The sequence below is a fragment of the Paracoccidioides brasiliensis genome (genome assembly GCF_000150735.1).
Source record: "Paracoccidioides brasiliensis Pb18 unplaced genomic scaffold supercont2.5, whole genome shotgun sequence".
NCBI lineage: Eukaryota > Fungi > Ascomycota > Eurotiomycetes > Onygenales > Ajellomycetaceae > Paracoccidioides > Paracoccidioides brasiliensis.
In genome coordinates this window covers 1484113-1500461 of record NW_011371362.1, presented here as the reverse complement: position 1 = coordinate 1500461, position 16349 = coordinate 1484113, and the positions used below count along the sequence as shown (strand labels likewise).

The 16349-nt window shown below is 45.9% G+C and overlaps 2 protein-coding genes across 2 annotated transcripts; one reads left to right on the top strand and one right to left on the bottom strand.

Annotated features, from left to right (window-relative positions):
- Positions 1-1742: 1742 nt before the first annotated feature.
- Positions 1743-5729, bottom strand: PADG_04927 (GTPase-activating protein BUD2; the record flags this gene model as incomplete). Its single annotated transcript, XM_010762135.1, has 2 exons — positions 1743-2806; positions 2876-5729. The coding sequence occupies 2 exons, from the start codon at positions 5727-5729 to the stop codon at positions 1743-1745; spliced, it is 3918 nt and encodes a 1305-aa protein (XP_010760437.1).
- Positions 5730-12282: 6553 nt separating this feature from the next.
- Positions 12283-15273, top strand: PADG_04926 (autophagy protein ATG9; the record flags this gene model as incomplete). Its single annotated transcript, XM_010762134.1, has 2 exons — positions 12283-13025; positions 13101-15273. The coding sequence occupies 2 exons, from the start codon at positions 12283-12285 to the stop codon at positions 15271-15273; spliced, it is 2916 nt and encodes a 971-aa protein (XP_010760436.1).
- Positions 15274-16349: the final 1076 nt, after the last annotated feature.

The window sequence follows — 16349 nt, the reverse complement described above, 5'->3', positions numbered from 1 at the left end:
TACTTCCCAGCTCCGGTAGAAACCAGCGGACTTTACCTCACGCTGCCCGGGCGACCATTCATGAAAAAAAACCCTCCTACGCAGCAGCTATCCCTTTGGGGAATATGCGATATATTATCCCCTAGTTTGGCCCAATTGCCAAAAAGCAACATGATTCAACTATATGTACATCCAGGCCATCCCTTTTCAGCCTAGAGTCAAGATCTCCTTGTTTCATCCTCTCCCATCCCTCACAAAATTACACAATACTCACAGTTCCCATAGAGGAACAAAAAATTACCACATGGAGATCTCTGAATGCATTTGAAGGCTTAAGAAAGGGAGGGGGGGGGGGGGGAAAGGGGCGCTCAACGAAGCTCGGCAAGTTGGCTTCCCCGAAGAAAAGAAATGAGACAAAATAATAGTTATTAAATATACTCTTTGCCTCGAATCAATATCTCCTACCGCAATGCATAGGCCACCCTATCGAGCCCTCCTTGCCTACAGTATATACATACGTACAGAAAGATCCACGCCCATAGCTACCACCATGCAATCATGCAAACAATCCCGGGTCGTTTCTCATCCTTCGTAGAACAGCATGTCTACGAATCATATTTCCCAATGACAGAAAAAATACTAGAAAACAAAAACCAAACTGTAACATACAATGCCCCACCATAGATAGATATAAAAGCCAGAGCCAAATAATACCAAACGGGAAAAAGATCATAATGAAAACCAACCTTCTTATCGTAGACATGAAAAAAGAAAACCACCAAAAGGAGTGCGTAAATAAAATCCCATCCCAAAATCACTTTAACTCGGGTATTCAACACCAGATGAATGCGCCTTGTCGCATTGGAAAAACGAGGACAGAGACCGGACAGGGGAAATCGCGTAGGAGGGGAGTCAGAACGCGCAGGGGCGAGAGAAAATAGAAGTGAAATTAAAAAGACCAAGTAACGAAACACGAACCCGGGTAACTTTCCAACAAGGGATACCAGGGACAGTTAGCCTATAATGAGCATGCTAGACCGTTAGATCGCACTGTAGGAGAGGTATGGGTGGTGCTGTGCCTGGAAAGAGGAAGCAATGTTAATTGTTATCTGTGGGGTTGAGAGTATGAGAGAAAAAGGGCACAAGGGAGATAGCGCGTAGGATAGGGATATAGAACAGTGGGTAGGTATCCGCCCGCCCAAGTTTAGAAAGGTAACGGATAATAGTAGGAGCCTGTAGTCATTGGATGAGTGTGAGAGTGTGATTGGCTCAGAAGGAAATAGGTTTGTCGAACGGATGAAGGGGGGAAGAAAAATGGGTTCTTGCTAGTGTGAGACATAAGAGTTGGAAGTTCCGACGAGATGTTTCTCGAACCTTTTAATAAAGACATGAAAGACAAGTAAAAAAGACATAAAGAGTGCCTAAGAGGGAGCAGGAAAGTATACAACACAAATGGGCTAGAAAAACTATCAAAATGGGTACAACTGTGATCCAACACAGGAAAGAAAGGGACATGAAGGGTGCAAAGATGGGAGATTAGATAATGTAGGAGTGAAGAAATCAGGAAAATAATATCCCATTAATTCGTAATGCATTTAAGGAAAACAAAGGAAATGGGAGAGAAAACAAAACGGAAAAGTAAACGCCCGCGTGTAAATATGATGATGAATTACCGCATAGCCATAAATTTTTCGCAGCTGGTGATAAATCGTCGTCCTTGCTCTTGCACCCCTTACTAATATCAGGCGTTGAAAAAGAATTCATCAAAATTCATTGCGTGGCCCAGCCTCCCTTGTATCTCTAGTCTGCGACCCAGATCCAGGCCCGGAAACAGACCCAGCAGACCCTTCCTTATCTTTCCCCTTACCCCTCCTCGAGAAATCGAAAAGTCGATATTTACTCGTCGGATCCCTGGACAAGCTGGCCTGTCTCCCCTTAGCATTTGCAGCCGTCTCTGGATACTCAAGCGAATACGTCGAAGAATTTTTCGAGCTTTCCGCGCTCTCACGGGGTTCCGCAAATTTCTGCGGATACTGGTGCTGCTGCAGTAGTTGCTGGTGAGAGGAAACTGAAGAGTAAAACGGGAGCCGACCATGTTCCCATGTCGCTGACGCGGAGCTTGACGGGGCATCATCATCCATATCGTCGCTTAGACTGACATCCGTAGACTGGTGTTGGAAAGGTGGTCGAGGAAAATAGCTCATCGAGTTCCGCTTACTGCTCGCTATAGTGGTTGAGCTGCCGCCAGGGGTTATTGCAGTTTCAATGCTGGGGGTTCCCGCCTTGCTGGAGCTTTCCTCGTAAAACGTCGAGGACTTCTCCATCTGCTCGACAAGCTCTTCCCACTTCAATTCCAGATTGCTGCTTGGCCGTTCTGCCTGTTCGGCTCTGTTCAGGCAATCCTTTGTACGTTGGTTCAGAGCCACGCAGAGTTGATGGAACTTGAGGAGAGTTGGATCGAGATCTTGAAGCTCGGTAAAATCCTTCGGCACTAGGTCGAGCCATAATTTTACGAGCATGGCAAAGCTTCTCGCATGGTCGATGAGGAATGGTAGGCTTGGGAAGCCCTCGCGCGAGGTGGAGGGTAGACGACCTAGGATCTGAATGGGCGTTGCATATGACGGGTTGACGATCTGGGTCGGGCGCTCAGCTGGTATGGAGCAGATCGAATCGACAAAATTTTTAAACTCAACCCGGTGAGAGATTAGGAATTTGTTCATTGGCTCCATCCAGGGTTCTTTGTTGCCAAAAGTCGTCATGTTAGCTAATCCTTGAAGTGCCTTAGCAATGAGAGTAAGGGTACGTTGAGCACGCGGTCGAGGGTGTTCTAGTAGCATATTAGCAGAGGAACATGAGGTATTAAAAGTGTACATGGCGAAGCCCCCAAGGCACAAACCTTTAAGCAGTCCAAACAGCTTAGGATTTAGAATTGCCGGACAAAAGAATCGCAAGAAAAGGAAACCGGAAACGGAACTATAGGTAACTGATCGGAGAAAGTCACCATACCGGTCTTCCGCACAGGCCCTGATATGTCGGAAAATATGTCTCAAATCCGGAGGACATCGTGAGGGGGAAGCAGCAATCGACGTCCACACGCTACTCGTCAAAATGATAAGATTCCTCCAATTCCGTTCCAGATCCTCAGACCGCTGTACCCTATTAGGATCAATTTCGCAATCCGGATCGCTCTCATCGATATCCCTAAGCTTTGAGCCAATCGTTTCCTCCAGATACTCCTGGCCCAGTCGACGCATATGCAAATCCAACGCCTTCGTTAAAAGCGAGTTGCCTCTGAAAAGCAAGTTCGCCTCGACAGTGGCTGATCTACCCAAGTCACGAACCAGGACTTCCCGCTCCTGTCCGGATTCATAGGAGTCATTTGAATGGATGCGGTTGGTGTATCTTAGCCGGCTAGTCGATGACTCTTTATGAATACCATCTATCTCGTCCTCGACCAGCGCCATGATCCACTCCCCAGCTTGACCTGACACTTGGAATATATCCAGGAGTGTTTCCGATAACGGTCGCAGCTCAGCGGGGACAACCTGAGCAAGATGGATTGTAAGACCATTCGGAAACGAATGTAAAAGTTCAGACATCGCTGCGTAGTCCTGCGACATCAGCACGACAGTTTCGTCAAGTTGGACCTTCATTAGCATTTCCCCAACCTGCTGATCCTTTTCGTCAAGAATAGGCCACCACTTCTCAACTCCTGCCGATGTATCTAGTTCTTCTAATCGCAAGTAGATTTTACCGTAGGTAGCGTCATGTGAAGCAACCTCAACGTCTCCAACTGTCATTGGATTGACTTCTCCTTGGTTGAGCGAATAAGGTCCATGGGTGACGAGTGTCCAATCCTTCTGCGCAGGGGTAGGTGACTTCACAATAAGTGATGCGCTAGACAGGACTGGCGGAAGATCGTGGAAGCTGAAATCTTCCCTCCAAAACGGCGTGGAGGTGGCAGATCTGACGGCAGTTTTGGCTCTTATTTCCCCATCAAGTAACACCTCAGCGTAATATTCACCAGAAACCGAGTTTTTATGCAAAAATTTCCCAGTACCTGATTGGTTTTTAACTATCTTTTTGTTCTTCGAGCTCTCATTTTCATCCTTGACAGCTGTTGAGGTCATCTTGGCCTCGATTACTCGAACTGTCAAGAGTCGTTCGATCCGGAACATGTCGGTGAGAGCCGTTGGGTGAGGTGAAGGTACAGATTGAGCTCGAGAAGTCTCGTCGTTCGCTGGAAGCTGCTCTGGACCGTAGAGCTCTGGTATTGTAAACGCTCTGAATAGAACAAACCAGACTTCGAAGAGAATGCGGAACTCGAAAGACAAGTATATGGGTCGAGATGTGACTTCAGCCCCGGCATGGGCAGTGTATTGCGGGTAGATGGCGATGCAGTATTCGTCTTCAAGAACGGAAGGGTCTAACTTTTGAATAGCACAACGAGAAAGTTGAGAGAGCTGCACAAAGTGAATAGGCGTAATATCCGTTTCCGGGAAAATTTTAACATGACCATTTTCTTGTAAAGAGCAGCTCACTCTTCGCCATGATGAAGATAACATCCTCTGCTGCTTGTATGTCGATATCCTTGCAGAAGATGTAGGGAGATAAACTCCGGCCGCACTAGACTTGTCCCAGAGAAGCATTTTCCCTACCTTGATTATAGCAGCATCTTTTTGCATGGTGCTTTCGGAATTTCTTCGACGGTCCGTACAGCGACGTTCACCAATCGTAAAATTCTGCGGTTTGGTCATCTTATCCTTTACACCCTTTGGTCGAATGGGCTGCCAACAGAGTAGGGCCGCGAGCCAAGAATCGAACGTTTCGTTGACTTGGGGGCGTAACTGAATGCCTAAGGTGGATGAATGTGTCGTCACGGTAAAATACGCGCTCTGGGTTTCCGAGTCGTACAGAGTCCGAACATGGCAGCCACGTAGATCTGGTATCAAGGTCTTTGCAAGCGCTGGTTCTCCTTTAGCTTGATAAATCAAGCTTCCAGTAGCGACATTGATGGCACAATACCCTGAAGTCCAAGGGCCCACAGGATCTGTGCGGAAATATAGAATTCCGTGCATTCTGCCGCAAGTTGTCTTCATTAATTGAAGTATTTTCGAAGAATCCGTGTTTATCAATGGGGAACCTAGTACGGCATCAATGCGGGAAATGTTCGACATTAACGACCCTCCTCCAAGAGGCGCCTTGATCAATTTCTGTTGTCGTTGGGTGGGTGACTGGATAATAGAGGGAAAGCCAATGGATCCAACAGAATCTTCTTGAGATTTGGTGCTTGGTGGTGAAGTCGTGTTGAGGGAGCCTAATCTGTTCCGCGTTCTTGAGAGGAAATTGGGAGATACCTCACTTCTCTGATCTTCCAGAGTCGTAGTCTTTGACCGTAACCTTCGACTTCTCTGTTCAGAAGGGATGTCATCCCCCTCGCCGGTAGAAGAGAAAGGGGTAGTGAAGTCTCGCTTGGGATCTGGAGGTTTACTGTGAATGGTTGTGCGGGGAGACGTTGTCTCGCTCCTGGCAAGGTACTCTGTGTTGGATATGGGGAAACTATTCGTTTGATCGGTCGGGGTGTCGGGGGTTACCGCTCGGATTGTAGCATCTTGAAAACTGTCAGGATACACAACCCCATGACGATCCCTAGAAGAGGAGTTTTTACTGAGCCTCCGTTCCACCGGGCGACTATAACTCTCCTGCCGGGCAGAGTTCCGCTTCAGCCCATTGCGACGCTCAGACTCCATATTTCCCGTAGTCCTCAACTACACTCCAGCGTCCGCACAGATATATCGGGGAGCAGAAGGCATGCACGGGCCCGAAGTGGGGAAGGGAAAGGAATGAAGAATGTCTCTGAAAATGGCGTACAGGCAGTTGGACAAGACACACAGAAAGTTCTGCAACTAGATAGGTAGGTCACGCAGACGTTAACAAACGGCTATTCTGGCGGCGAAGAAGTTGAAAACCCAGGTGCCTTCCTTTTCCACCCAGAGACAGAAAAATCTTTGAGTGACGAACCGAATAGTGGGACATCGATCGAATTGGGTGGAGATGGAGGAGGTGGTGGTTAGCAAGGCGAATGTCTTGGTCCTTGGCCACCAAGCTAATCCGATCGAGTCTTGCCCTAAGCCTGGGGAGCCTGTAGTTACTGACGCTGCAGGTTATCGAGGTAATCATTAGCATTTTAGGAGACAGGATGCACCATGAAATTTGTGGGTTCAATTGTAGGAGACGGGTTAAATACTGCATGAGAGAAGGCAAACCGGAAGGGCAAAAAGAAGACAAAGAGATGGACAAGGGACAAAAAAGATTTCGGCTGACACAAGATACGGGCAAGAAAAAGGTAGGAAAAAGGGTTTTTATTCTTCTTCATAATAAAAAAAATGAAGAAGAAAAACAACTTTAAAAAATTAAATTAAATTAAATTAAACTAAAAGAAAAAGGGGAGGAAAAATGGAGCATTCCATTTACCAACCTTCATCAATGTTCCTTGGATTGCCAATAAATGAAGATGCGCATTCTCCAGAGAAAAGTGAAGCTGCAGCAAATGAGTGGCTGGAATGGGATAGAACGGCAGGTAAAAGAGAGCCAAAGTCGTCACAGTAAAAGAATTGGAATAAAGAGTCGGGAAGAAGGAAAGTGAGATATGCGAAGTGGAATTAGTTTTGAAGAGAGGGGAGGGGGGGGAGGGGGGGAGGGGGGGGTGTGGGATTCTTTAGTTTTCCACTTTAACTAGTAACTTAACGCAATTTTTTAACGGGTCAGGAATAATAATGAGACCTCAAATATCCCAAAACACCCACACCACGGAACCAGGGAGGAGTGCATGAGGTGAGTGGGCAGCGCAGCCAGTCGGGATGCCACAGCGGGACCACCAATTGCCATAGACACAGGGCTGGGAGGGATGCGCTGGGCGGGAGTGGTGATGGTGGTGGTGGTGGTGGTTGGGTTGATCGGGGGAGGTTGAAGTTGTGGATAGGGATGTGGTTGGTTTGTTGCTACCGCCTACCAGTTTGCTGGGTGATTCAATTCCGAGGAAAAGAAGGTCGTGTGTATGGTGATACCGTATTGCCGCCGTGGCTGCCTTCTGGGGAAAGCGGTGAGTAATATTTACTAATGAAATCGATTTGGCATACCGCCGGTTGGTAAAACACCGGTATTCAACGTATGGTGGTCGCTGGTTGCTTGGACGCTGATATATACCTACGTAGGTAGGTAGTTACCTCTTGTTTGTATGTTTGTAATGTACTGTTTGCAGTATCTACTACTTAACACTCCCAGAGAGGAAGGGCTGATGCGAGTCTTGGCTTTGTGTTGTAAAAGTAAATGCAACATCTCAATCAAGATAGAAGTTAAACTTCTATGAAATTTTACTATGTACAAGCTGATTATCTTTAAGTGATTTTATTTTAAAGCTTTTAACCTAACATTTTTCGTTCTTTCTTTTTTTTACCATTTCTTCCTTCTCTTTAGGAGCCTGCAAAATCTGCGAACTTCAGATCATCCTTCCCATCAAAAAGCAGACTTCGAGAGCCCAAGATCAGTCAGAAAAACCCTCTTGCTGTGGATGTAATGTAAACCCTATGCAAGCCGTAAAGACCATCTTTGAATCCGCTGTGATGAAAACAGTGTCTCCATTTCTTGAAGAGCTTTCAGGCGCAGACAGAGAGGCTCTTTCAAGCGTTCCATTACAATGCCTCTTTCTGGTAAAAGCGCAATAAGATAAACAATTCAAACATGCCGGTCTAGTGGTGTATATATATATTCGCCTTTCAATTTCGCGGTTACGTTCGTTATTAGCGGTTAGATACAGCCATTTGACAACCTCGTGAGTTTTACTTTCGGAGACCCCCCACCCCTCCCCCGGCAACTCGAGGCAGATTTGCAAGGTCATGGAAGAACCAAATATTGGATTCCATTGGTAGAAAGACAAACAATTGAGATGGAAAAACACGCAAAATCCGAGACTTCAAATGGTGAAGGTCACTATGATTCACTTTGTAGGTAAATCAACCTCCTGAGCGTCAAATCCACAAGGTGTTAATAAAGCTTTGACTTAAACATGCCGCTCGGAAAGAGTATTAATGAGCGGGGAATGTGGGTCAACAAGGGGGTGGTTAGTTAACTAAAGTTGAACGACAGCGCTTGGCATTATTAGAGTTTTGATTTTCTTTAGGGGCTATTTAACCGATACCAACAAGTCAACTAGAGCAGACTCTTGAGGTTTTGTCCATTATTTATTCTGAAATCCCTTCTTTTTTAAAGACATATGAGGACACCAATCTCTTATTTCAAAATTTCAGTTGACATAAATTTCATTTTACACAAATATATATTCATAATTCATAATTCATCAAAAAGTGTCAAAGAAACAAATCATTTGAACTGGGAATTTGATGTCCTGTTTATATTCCCTTCAATTATATGAAGTCTCTGAATAGTATGTCATATCTGTAGCAGCAGGGCAGCAGGCGGTGAGTTGCTCCAACTGGGGACTACAGGAGGGTGATACTGGAGGGAAAAGTCTCCTTAATCGCTGCTGAATTCTCCAGGCGGTTTTTGGCCGCTCTCAATCCCTGACATGTCCCAAGGAGCCCCCTCTCGCGCCCATATTAGGCTGTGCCTTGAACAGTCCTCCAAAAGGTAAATGAATTAGCCCATGCGGAACATTTCAGATTACCCATTTTCCTTGAACGTGTGTGACCCTAGCTGTTGATTTTCATTTTCTTTTACCCCATCCCTCCCATGGAACCATCCACCCAAGCATTCGTCTCCCGAGAGCGCCCCAGAAATCTTGGGCGGGTCAGATGACTTGTCTACAGCCCGCATGCCCAGCCGAGTGGACCCGTGAGGCTAGTCAATGACAATCGGTTTATGCAAATCATCGATTTTCCAAATCCGAAATCCGGATGGAAACCTTGGAACCTTCCATTGTGTTTTCCAGAACGCGCTAGTCCCCTTGCGAACCGAGATCGAGATTGTATGCAAGAAACGGTAAGAAAATGGATAGCTATGGTTGGTCTTCCAAAGTCTCCCCCCCAGAGTCACCAAGGTGGAACCTGGCAGGCTGGCAACTCGCCTCGCCGTCTTCCCATCCCACCTGTAACCTAGCATATGAACTAGTTATATCATTGCTGATCCCAACGATTCACGACTCACGCCTTTCGATATTCCATATATGGTGTGTTCAAGCCCACAGCCACCATTGGTTCTTCGATACCGCTTTCTGTCCCCAGGCGCGGATGATGGCAACAATCATAATGAGCTGCTTCAAGCACGCAAACGATGCTCGTATGCACGGACATAACTAACTAGTTAACTAGTTCGTTAGTTTACACACCTCGTTACGTAACAAGCTGTCAACCTGCCAAGTGCAGCGCTGAGTAACTCCGTAACCATGGCGTTCCATGAAAAAAATTCACGATTTCTCCTTTTCCCCTGAGCCGCTGAGGGCGGAGCCCCCAACAATCCACAAATTTCACAGAACAAAGAAATCATGCCCGTATATACAGTCGTTAATCCCACTTCTCCGCTATCTTGTCCCGTCAGTATGGACAGGGGTTTCATTCGCGCGTCGAATTCTTCATCATAGCATATTTTTGGCAGTTTGCCTGCTGAGTTTGTTACATACATAGTTAACGAACCACATGTAGGCTTCTATCCCTGTCCGTAAGTGGTAAGCTAGTGTGGAATTAGTAGCTATGGAGCTGAGGAGTTTCAATCCTTTGAGACGCTGGGACTCTGGTGTTAAGTAATCGTTAGATCACCGAAGCGGAGATTAAGAACCAATAATCTATCCATTAGTGGTAGGCATTTGCAAAATTTTTTTTGGTGCTCAGCTGAAAGCCCAGGGCTGAGTTGAATGAACCAAATCCCATCTCGTATTGTATAATGTGTCTTCTAAATACCAGACAACATGGGCACGTAAGAGCGCATTGTAAATATCCATCTGCATACTTGGGTGTTTCGACTTAGCACTCCGTGTTCAAGAGCTAGGAAATGATCGTAATGAATTATGTAACTCAACTCAGAAAAAACGGGTCACTCCACTATTTGCTATCAGTGAAGCTGCCATGGAGAAAATCGATTATTCATGTGAGTTGAGCAATGGTAAACCCCATGCCCATAATGCAGAGCAACTCTAAAGAGCAATGCAGATGATGAAAAGAGCGCATAAACATTGATGCACTGGGGAAAGCAAAGATATGTTTTCTACATTGATATGTGCTGAAACCTGTAAATGCGGCAGTCCCATCGACGGCAGCTGACACAACCCTGGCATCACTGCTGCTATATATTATAACATAGAAGCAGTCCTATGTTGGATGGCTGACTGTTTTTGACAGCTAGCTTCTCTCCGTCAACCCAGGAGTCATGTGTGAAGAGATCGTTCGAGAAAATGTTTAGATAGTGTTCTCCAGACAGAGATTTCTAGAAGCGGGGGGCAAGATGCCCCGGTATCTCTACAATATCTGAACTAGCATGCTGAAGAAAAGGAGATTCGATTTATCCTCACCAATAGACGCGGCGGGAGCAGTTAACCGTGGCCAGCCTATGCCCTAATTCGCCTTGCTGTTCTGGACGATTGTCAACATAGAAGTGTATACATATATATATATATATATATACATATAAAAGAAATAGAGAATAAAGGAAAGGAACACACACAAAAGTATGAAAACATACGAAAGCTTTGACTCGCTGGTGGCCACCCACCCAGCTACTAACAGGCCAACAGGTGGCCTGAATACGGCTGAGCAGAAGGGATGCGCTGTTTTCCACTCCCTATGTCCATATGCGAAAAGAGAGGGTTTAAAATGGAAACATTAATCCTCTGGAGGCCAAAAAGTGAGGAGTCATAGGTGCCGCGTGCCCTGGATAGAATGACATCAATGGTACTTCACCACTTCTCTAGTGGGCTCTGGGCGTAAGTACAACGGGATATGAGCATGCTTTGTGCTCACACAGCCACCTTCAATAGTCTTGATGGTCCCCAGGGGGCGTTGATTGTTTGCACCTCCAAAAACCGCGCGACTGTTTTGGATGGAGTGAACATCCGTTTGCATGCGCAAGTGTGGCATCATTCATGGTTGAAATCTATGTCAAAATTTCGTCCACAAGAAGCGTTGAAACAACGAAAGGGACTAGTTTGAGCCAAAGGAAGGGTTAAGGCGGATATTACAGCAACGGGCACTTTCAGTTCCACCAAAAGAGATGACATGTGAACTTCATACTGTGGAATATATCACTTTTGGAGGCGGACACTCTGATAGGCTAAGAATTACACATCTAGAAGTTGGGAACTTGACAGGTGAGGATTATTTTAAGGTTAAATAGTAGTTAAACAGTTTCTGGTCGGGCCCGCGGGTTCCAAGGTTATTGCAGCGGCTTAGCGCCAATATTGATTATAATAACGTTATTTCAACAACCACACAAAATGTCCACCGTTTAAGTTACATAACTACCAGCTCCTCCATTTTTAGGTCAAACTAGGCTACCACTTTCCTTTCCTTTGCTCCTTGATGGCATGGGAAGACTTGAAAATGAGCAAGCAGAAAGAGAATACCCCGTCGCTGCAGGTATGCAAAATACTCTGCTATTATGAGAGTCTTTTCTGACATTTACAAAACAAGAACACTTTCAAATCTTACATTATTATGACAGGGAAATTGATTAGAAGAGGATTAGTTGGTGAAGTAGCCGCTTGTAAATTTTATCTCCGCCTTTGTTTTCATTTTCATTTTTCATATCTTTTCTATGCATGTGTCAAAAATAATGCAAAGATATAGATCTTGTATTCATTTCAATGATGCTTCACTATTTAAGTGATTTCGAGCTATCTGCTGATCTTCAGTGACTAGAGACAATATCATTCAGCGTGCTCTATAACCAACTCTAATTATCATGATGACAGATGACTTGTCATAATGGACATAATATTTTCAATTTGTCACATTCCCCGATATGAAATAAATATATCCTGGTAAAACTTGATCTTGCTGCAAGGAAGCGGTCCAACCTCCAGAGCCGTCTGGTGGTGGTCACATGATCCAACCCCAAGCTTCCAGTTAAACTAGTCAGCCCAAGTTAAGGTCATATGTCATCGCTCCAGTGCTCCAGTACCAAGTCCGCCCCGTCTTGCATCGACCCTGTGCAGAATTTCGCAGGCCTGCACGGAAGACAACCATCCGCTTTATTTAACTTCACTCTTGTAGCTGCGGGAGACATGAAAAGAATAGTATTTTCCTATCACCAACTGACTGCGTGGGAAAATCTCGAGTCCACTTGATTCCTTCGATCATGTCCTCAAACCTCATATCTCGATTCCTTTCCGCCAACAGCACCACCTCGCCCTCCATATATCAAACCATCCAACAGGACGACGAGAATTCAGACTTTTCTGATGTCGAGGAACGCTCAGGGTTGGCATTGGATGAGGAAAATTTTAGAGGTTCTTATCAAGACTATGAGTTGGAAGAAGCGTTAGCAACGGTCTCGGAGACACAGTCAACCACTCAGAGCACCCCGTTTCTCCAACGGGGTCCCCGCAAAACGTCTCAAGGGTTTCTTAACAAGCCCAAAACACCCAGAAAATCCAATCAACATAACTGGACACAGTCATCCCCGAGGGCTTTGGAAGACGACCGAGATGATGACGACGTTCCCGCCTCTTTGCTGGTGGAAGGAGACGGCGATGGTATTCGCACACACGGGCTCCTTTCCCCTCCCCCACTTCCTCCGCCAAATCGCAACATGCACGATAATGACGAACGGCTGCCGGGGCCCTCGACTCAAAAATATCGAAACCACTGGGATCGGGCGAGAGGACAGCAACCCCTCCATCCAATCCCCAAGCGTATAGCTTCCGTCGCAACTCGAGCAGGCGGCCAGCAACGTGGTCTTGCATTTGTTGACCCGAAGGAGAAGGCTATGTGGAGATGGGCAAATGTGGAGAATCTAGATAACTTTCTGGCAGATGTCTACGATTACTTCCTAGAGAACGGAATTAAATCTATAGTCCTAAGTAGAACATTACATCTTTTGTGAGTTGGGGCATTTATTTTCCATCCGATAGGGCTCATCATTTTGATGGAAAGAAAGAACTAACAGACAAGAAGGACCCTTGCATTCGTGGTTGGATTTACAGTCTTTCTAACCAGCTGTATCGATTATCGAAGTGTGCCCCATAGTAAAACCATGTCGGAGATCATGGTTCCCCAGTGCGTACAGAAAATGTCCGCATCCTCGACCTTCCTACTATGGCTGTTCTCCAGTTTCTGGATTTCCCAAGCCGTCAGCTACGTTCTCGACCTGCGACGGCTCTTTCATATGCACGATTTCTATCTTTACCTTCTTGGAGTTTCAGATACAGATATTCAAACCATATCATGGCAAGAAATTGTGAGTCGATTGATGGCACTGCGGGATTCGAATCCCTCAACGGCGGGAGCTGTGTCGGCGAAACATAGGAAATTTTTAGGCAGTCAATCAAAACAACGAATGGATGCTCATGATATTGCCAATCGTTTGATGCGGAAAGACAATTACCTTATCGCCCTTTTCAACAAAGATATCTTGGACCTGACACTTCCGATTCCATTCTTGAGAAACCGACAGCTTTTCTCAAAGACTCTAGAATGGAGCCTGCACCTGTGTATTTTAGATTATGTGTTCAACAAACAAGGTCAGGTCCGGACACTATTTCTCAAAGACACTCATCGAAAGGCTCTGAGCGACGGGCTGAAACGACGATTTGTCATAATCGGAATTATGAATATATTTATTGCCCCCTTTTCCCTTATCTATTGTATAATGCATTATTTCTTCCGCTATTTCAACGAATACCAAAAGAACCCTTCTCAGATTGGCTCCCGCCAATATACCCCGTTGGCAGAATGGAAATTTCGTGAATTCAATGAGCTGCAGCATTTATTTCAGCGTCGAATCAACATGTCATATCCGTTTGCCAGCAGATATATCGACCAGTTTCCGAAGGACAAGACAGCTCAATTAGGACGCTTCGTAGGCTTTATTGCGGGTGCACTAGCATCAGTTCTTGCCCTTGCTTCAGTCGTCGACCCGGAGCTTTTCCTTGGTTTCGAAATAACTCACGATCGAACTGTACTTTTCTACCTTGGTGTATTCGGAACAGTGTGGGCAGTTGCGCGAGGAATTGTACCTGAAGAGACCTTGGTCTTTGATCCCGAATATGCCCTTCGGGAAGTGATAGACTTTACCCACTATCAGCCAGCTCATTGGCAGGGGAAGCTACATAGCGACGAAGTTAAAACCGAGTTCGCTATGCTATACCAGATGAAGGTGATAATATTTCTCGAAGAACTCCTGAGCATGGTATTTATACCATTCGTATTATGGTTTAGCCTTCCAAAGTGCAGCGACCGCCTCATCGACTTTTTCCGCGAATTCACTGTACATGTGGACGGACTTGGTTATGTATGTTCATTTGCTGTTTTCGACTTTAAAAAAGGCACCAATATCATCCCCCAAAATCAAGATGCCCAGCCCGGGGGGACCAATGATGCGGGCCAACCAGATCTTCGAAATGATTATTTCTCAACCAAGGACGGGAAGATGTTGGCGTCATACTATGGCTTTTTGGATAACTATGCCAACAACCCGCGACCAGGTGCTCCATACGTCCACTCTCCAAATAGACACCGCTTCCACCCTCCACCCGCATTTCCTGGACTTGCATCGCCCATTCTAGTAGCAGAAGCAAATTACATTGGAACTGGTCGTCAGCACCGATGGGATCACCCACAACAACGTTCGGTCACCCGACCAACCTCAATGGGCGGCCACTTTGGCGGACACTCCATAATACCACGAACGCCCCGCTTCGGCGCCACAGCCGGCGTACATTACTCTCCCCCAACTTCAGTTCTCCTGGATCTGCATCACCAACCATCCACCACGGGCTTCCGCTCCATCAACCGAAACATTACCCACTCCCGGTACCGCCCGTCACGCCACGCTCATCTCATGACCGACACAATTCGAGATGAAGATGAACCACCGATGTCAGACCATGGAGATCCGGAGCTTAATAGACATGCTTCGCAAGTGACTACGGGATCTAGTGGCGCTGGTGCAGACGATAGTCGTATGGAGGAGTCTTGGAGGATGAATCTTGCTGATGAAGAGGGGCCCACGGATGAAGAAACGGAGAATGTTCAAGATGTCGTCAGGGGCGCGGGAGTGTTAGGTTTAATACACCAGTTCCAGAAGGTCAGCAATGACGGCCGTGGAGGCGCGGGAGTGGGCATTTGAGTGAAACTGAGTTCCGTCGTCATCAAATTTTGGCCGCTCTTCTTCCTGCAGATTCAAGAAACAGTGGAATGTTTGCCAAAGCCAGTCCACTAAACCGATATACCCCAACCTCCTCTCGACTACCAAACTCCTTTTTCCCTTCCCGCCACATTTTTTTTCTTTTTTTTCCTTTGAAATCCTAATGTCACACATCTACCTGAACCATTCCCGCGGCGATTGCATTTACCCCTTTCCAGTTACGTCCGTAGAGTCGGCGCTGATGTCAGTTTTATTTTGACTTTTTGTATGAACTTCAACCATACATATATGGAGATTTCGGTAGTGCCAGGAGTTATAGGAGTAAAGGGAGAGAGGGCTGTGGTTGTATTTTGTCATAGGAAGATTTATACTCTCATACCGAGTGTAGCTATGCGCAGGAATGTAACCATGGATGTCCAGGTCTGGGTTGCATGCTGTAACTAAGGTATCTTGCCTTCAGCGAATCGATCTGATTTCTTTTATCCAGAGCTCTGTTGTTTCCTAACACCAACTGGAGTTCTGTGACTGTAAATATAAAGCTAACCTTGAACTGGATAATGCCAATACTATTCAGGAGTTGGGAATCAAGCAACTAAACATAGGCAGTTTTAACGTCCCTACGTATTTGACACAACCTGGGCGCGCCTATGGGTAATGTTATTATAAAGATGAGCATTCTCATCTCCTTCGTATTACCAGAATTTAATTATTTAATGTATCTATACTCCGTATGTAGATTTTTTATTATTTTTATTTTTTCAGCTGTCTCAGCTTCACCCCTTTTTTGTTGGAATGTTTCCGCCTCTTCGCCCTTGCAACGTCTATATAGAATGACACTAACGGGGCTATTTAACTCAGCTTGGTCGTGCACAAACCTCCATCTCCAACCCTTCCATACCTACCTAACCTCCCAACCTCAAGCTCAAGCTCAAGTTCAAGCTCAAGCTCAAGCTGTTCTCGGACATCGTCTCCTATTTCGCGGCGTCATACTGAATGCTGCACCGGTGTGCAATGGGCTGACTCTGATAACGTGGCCCCAACTCCTATCGCTGTTTTGC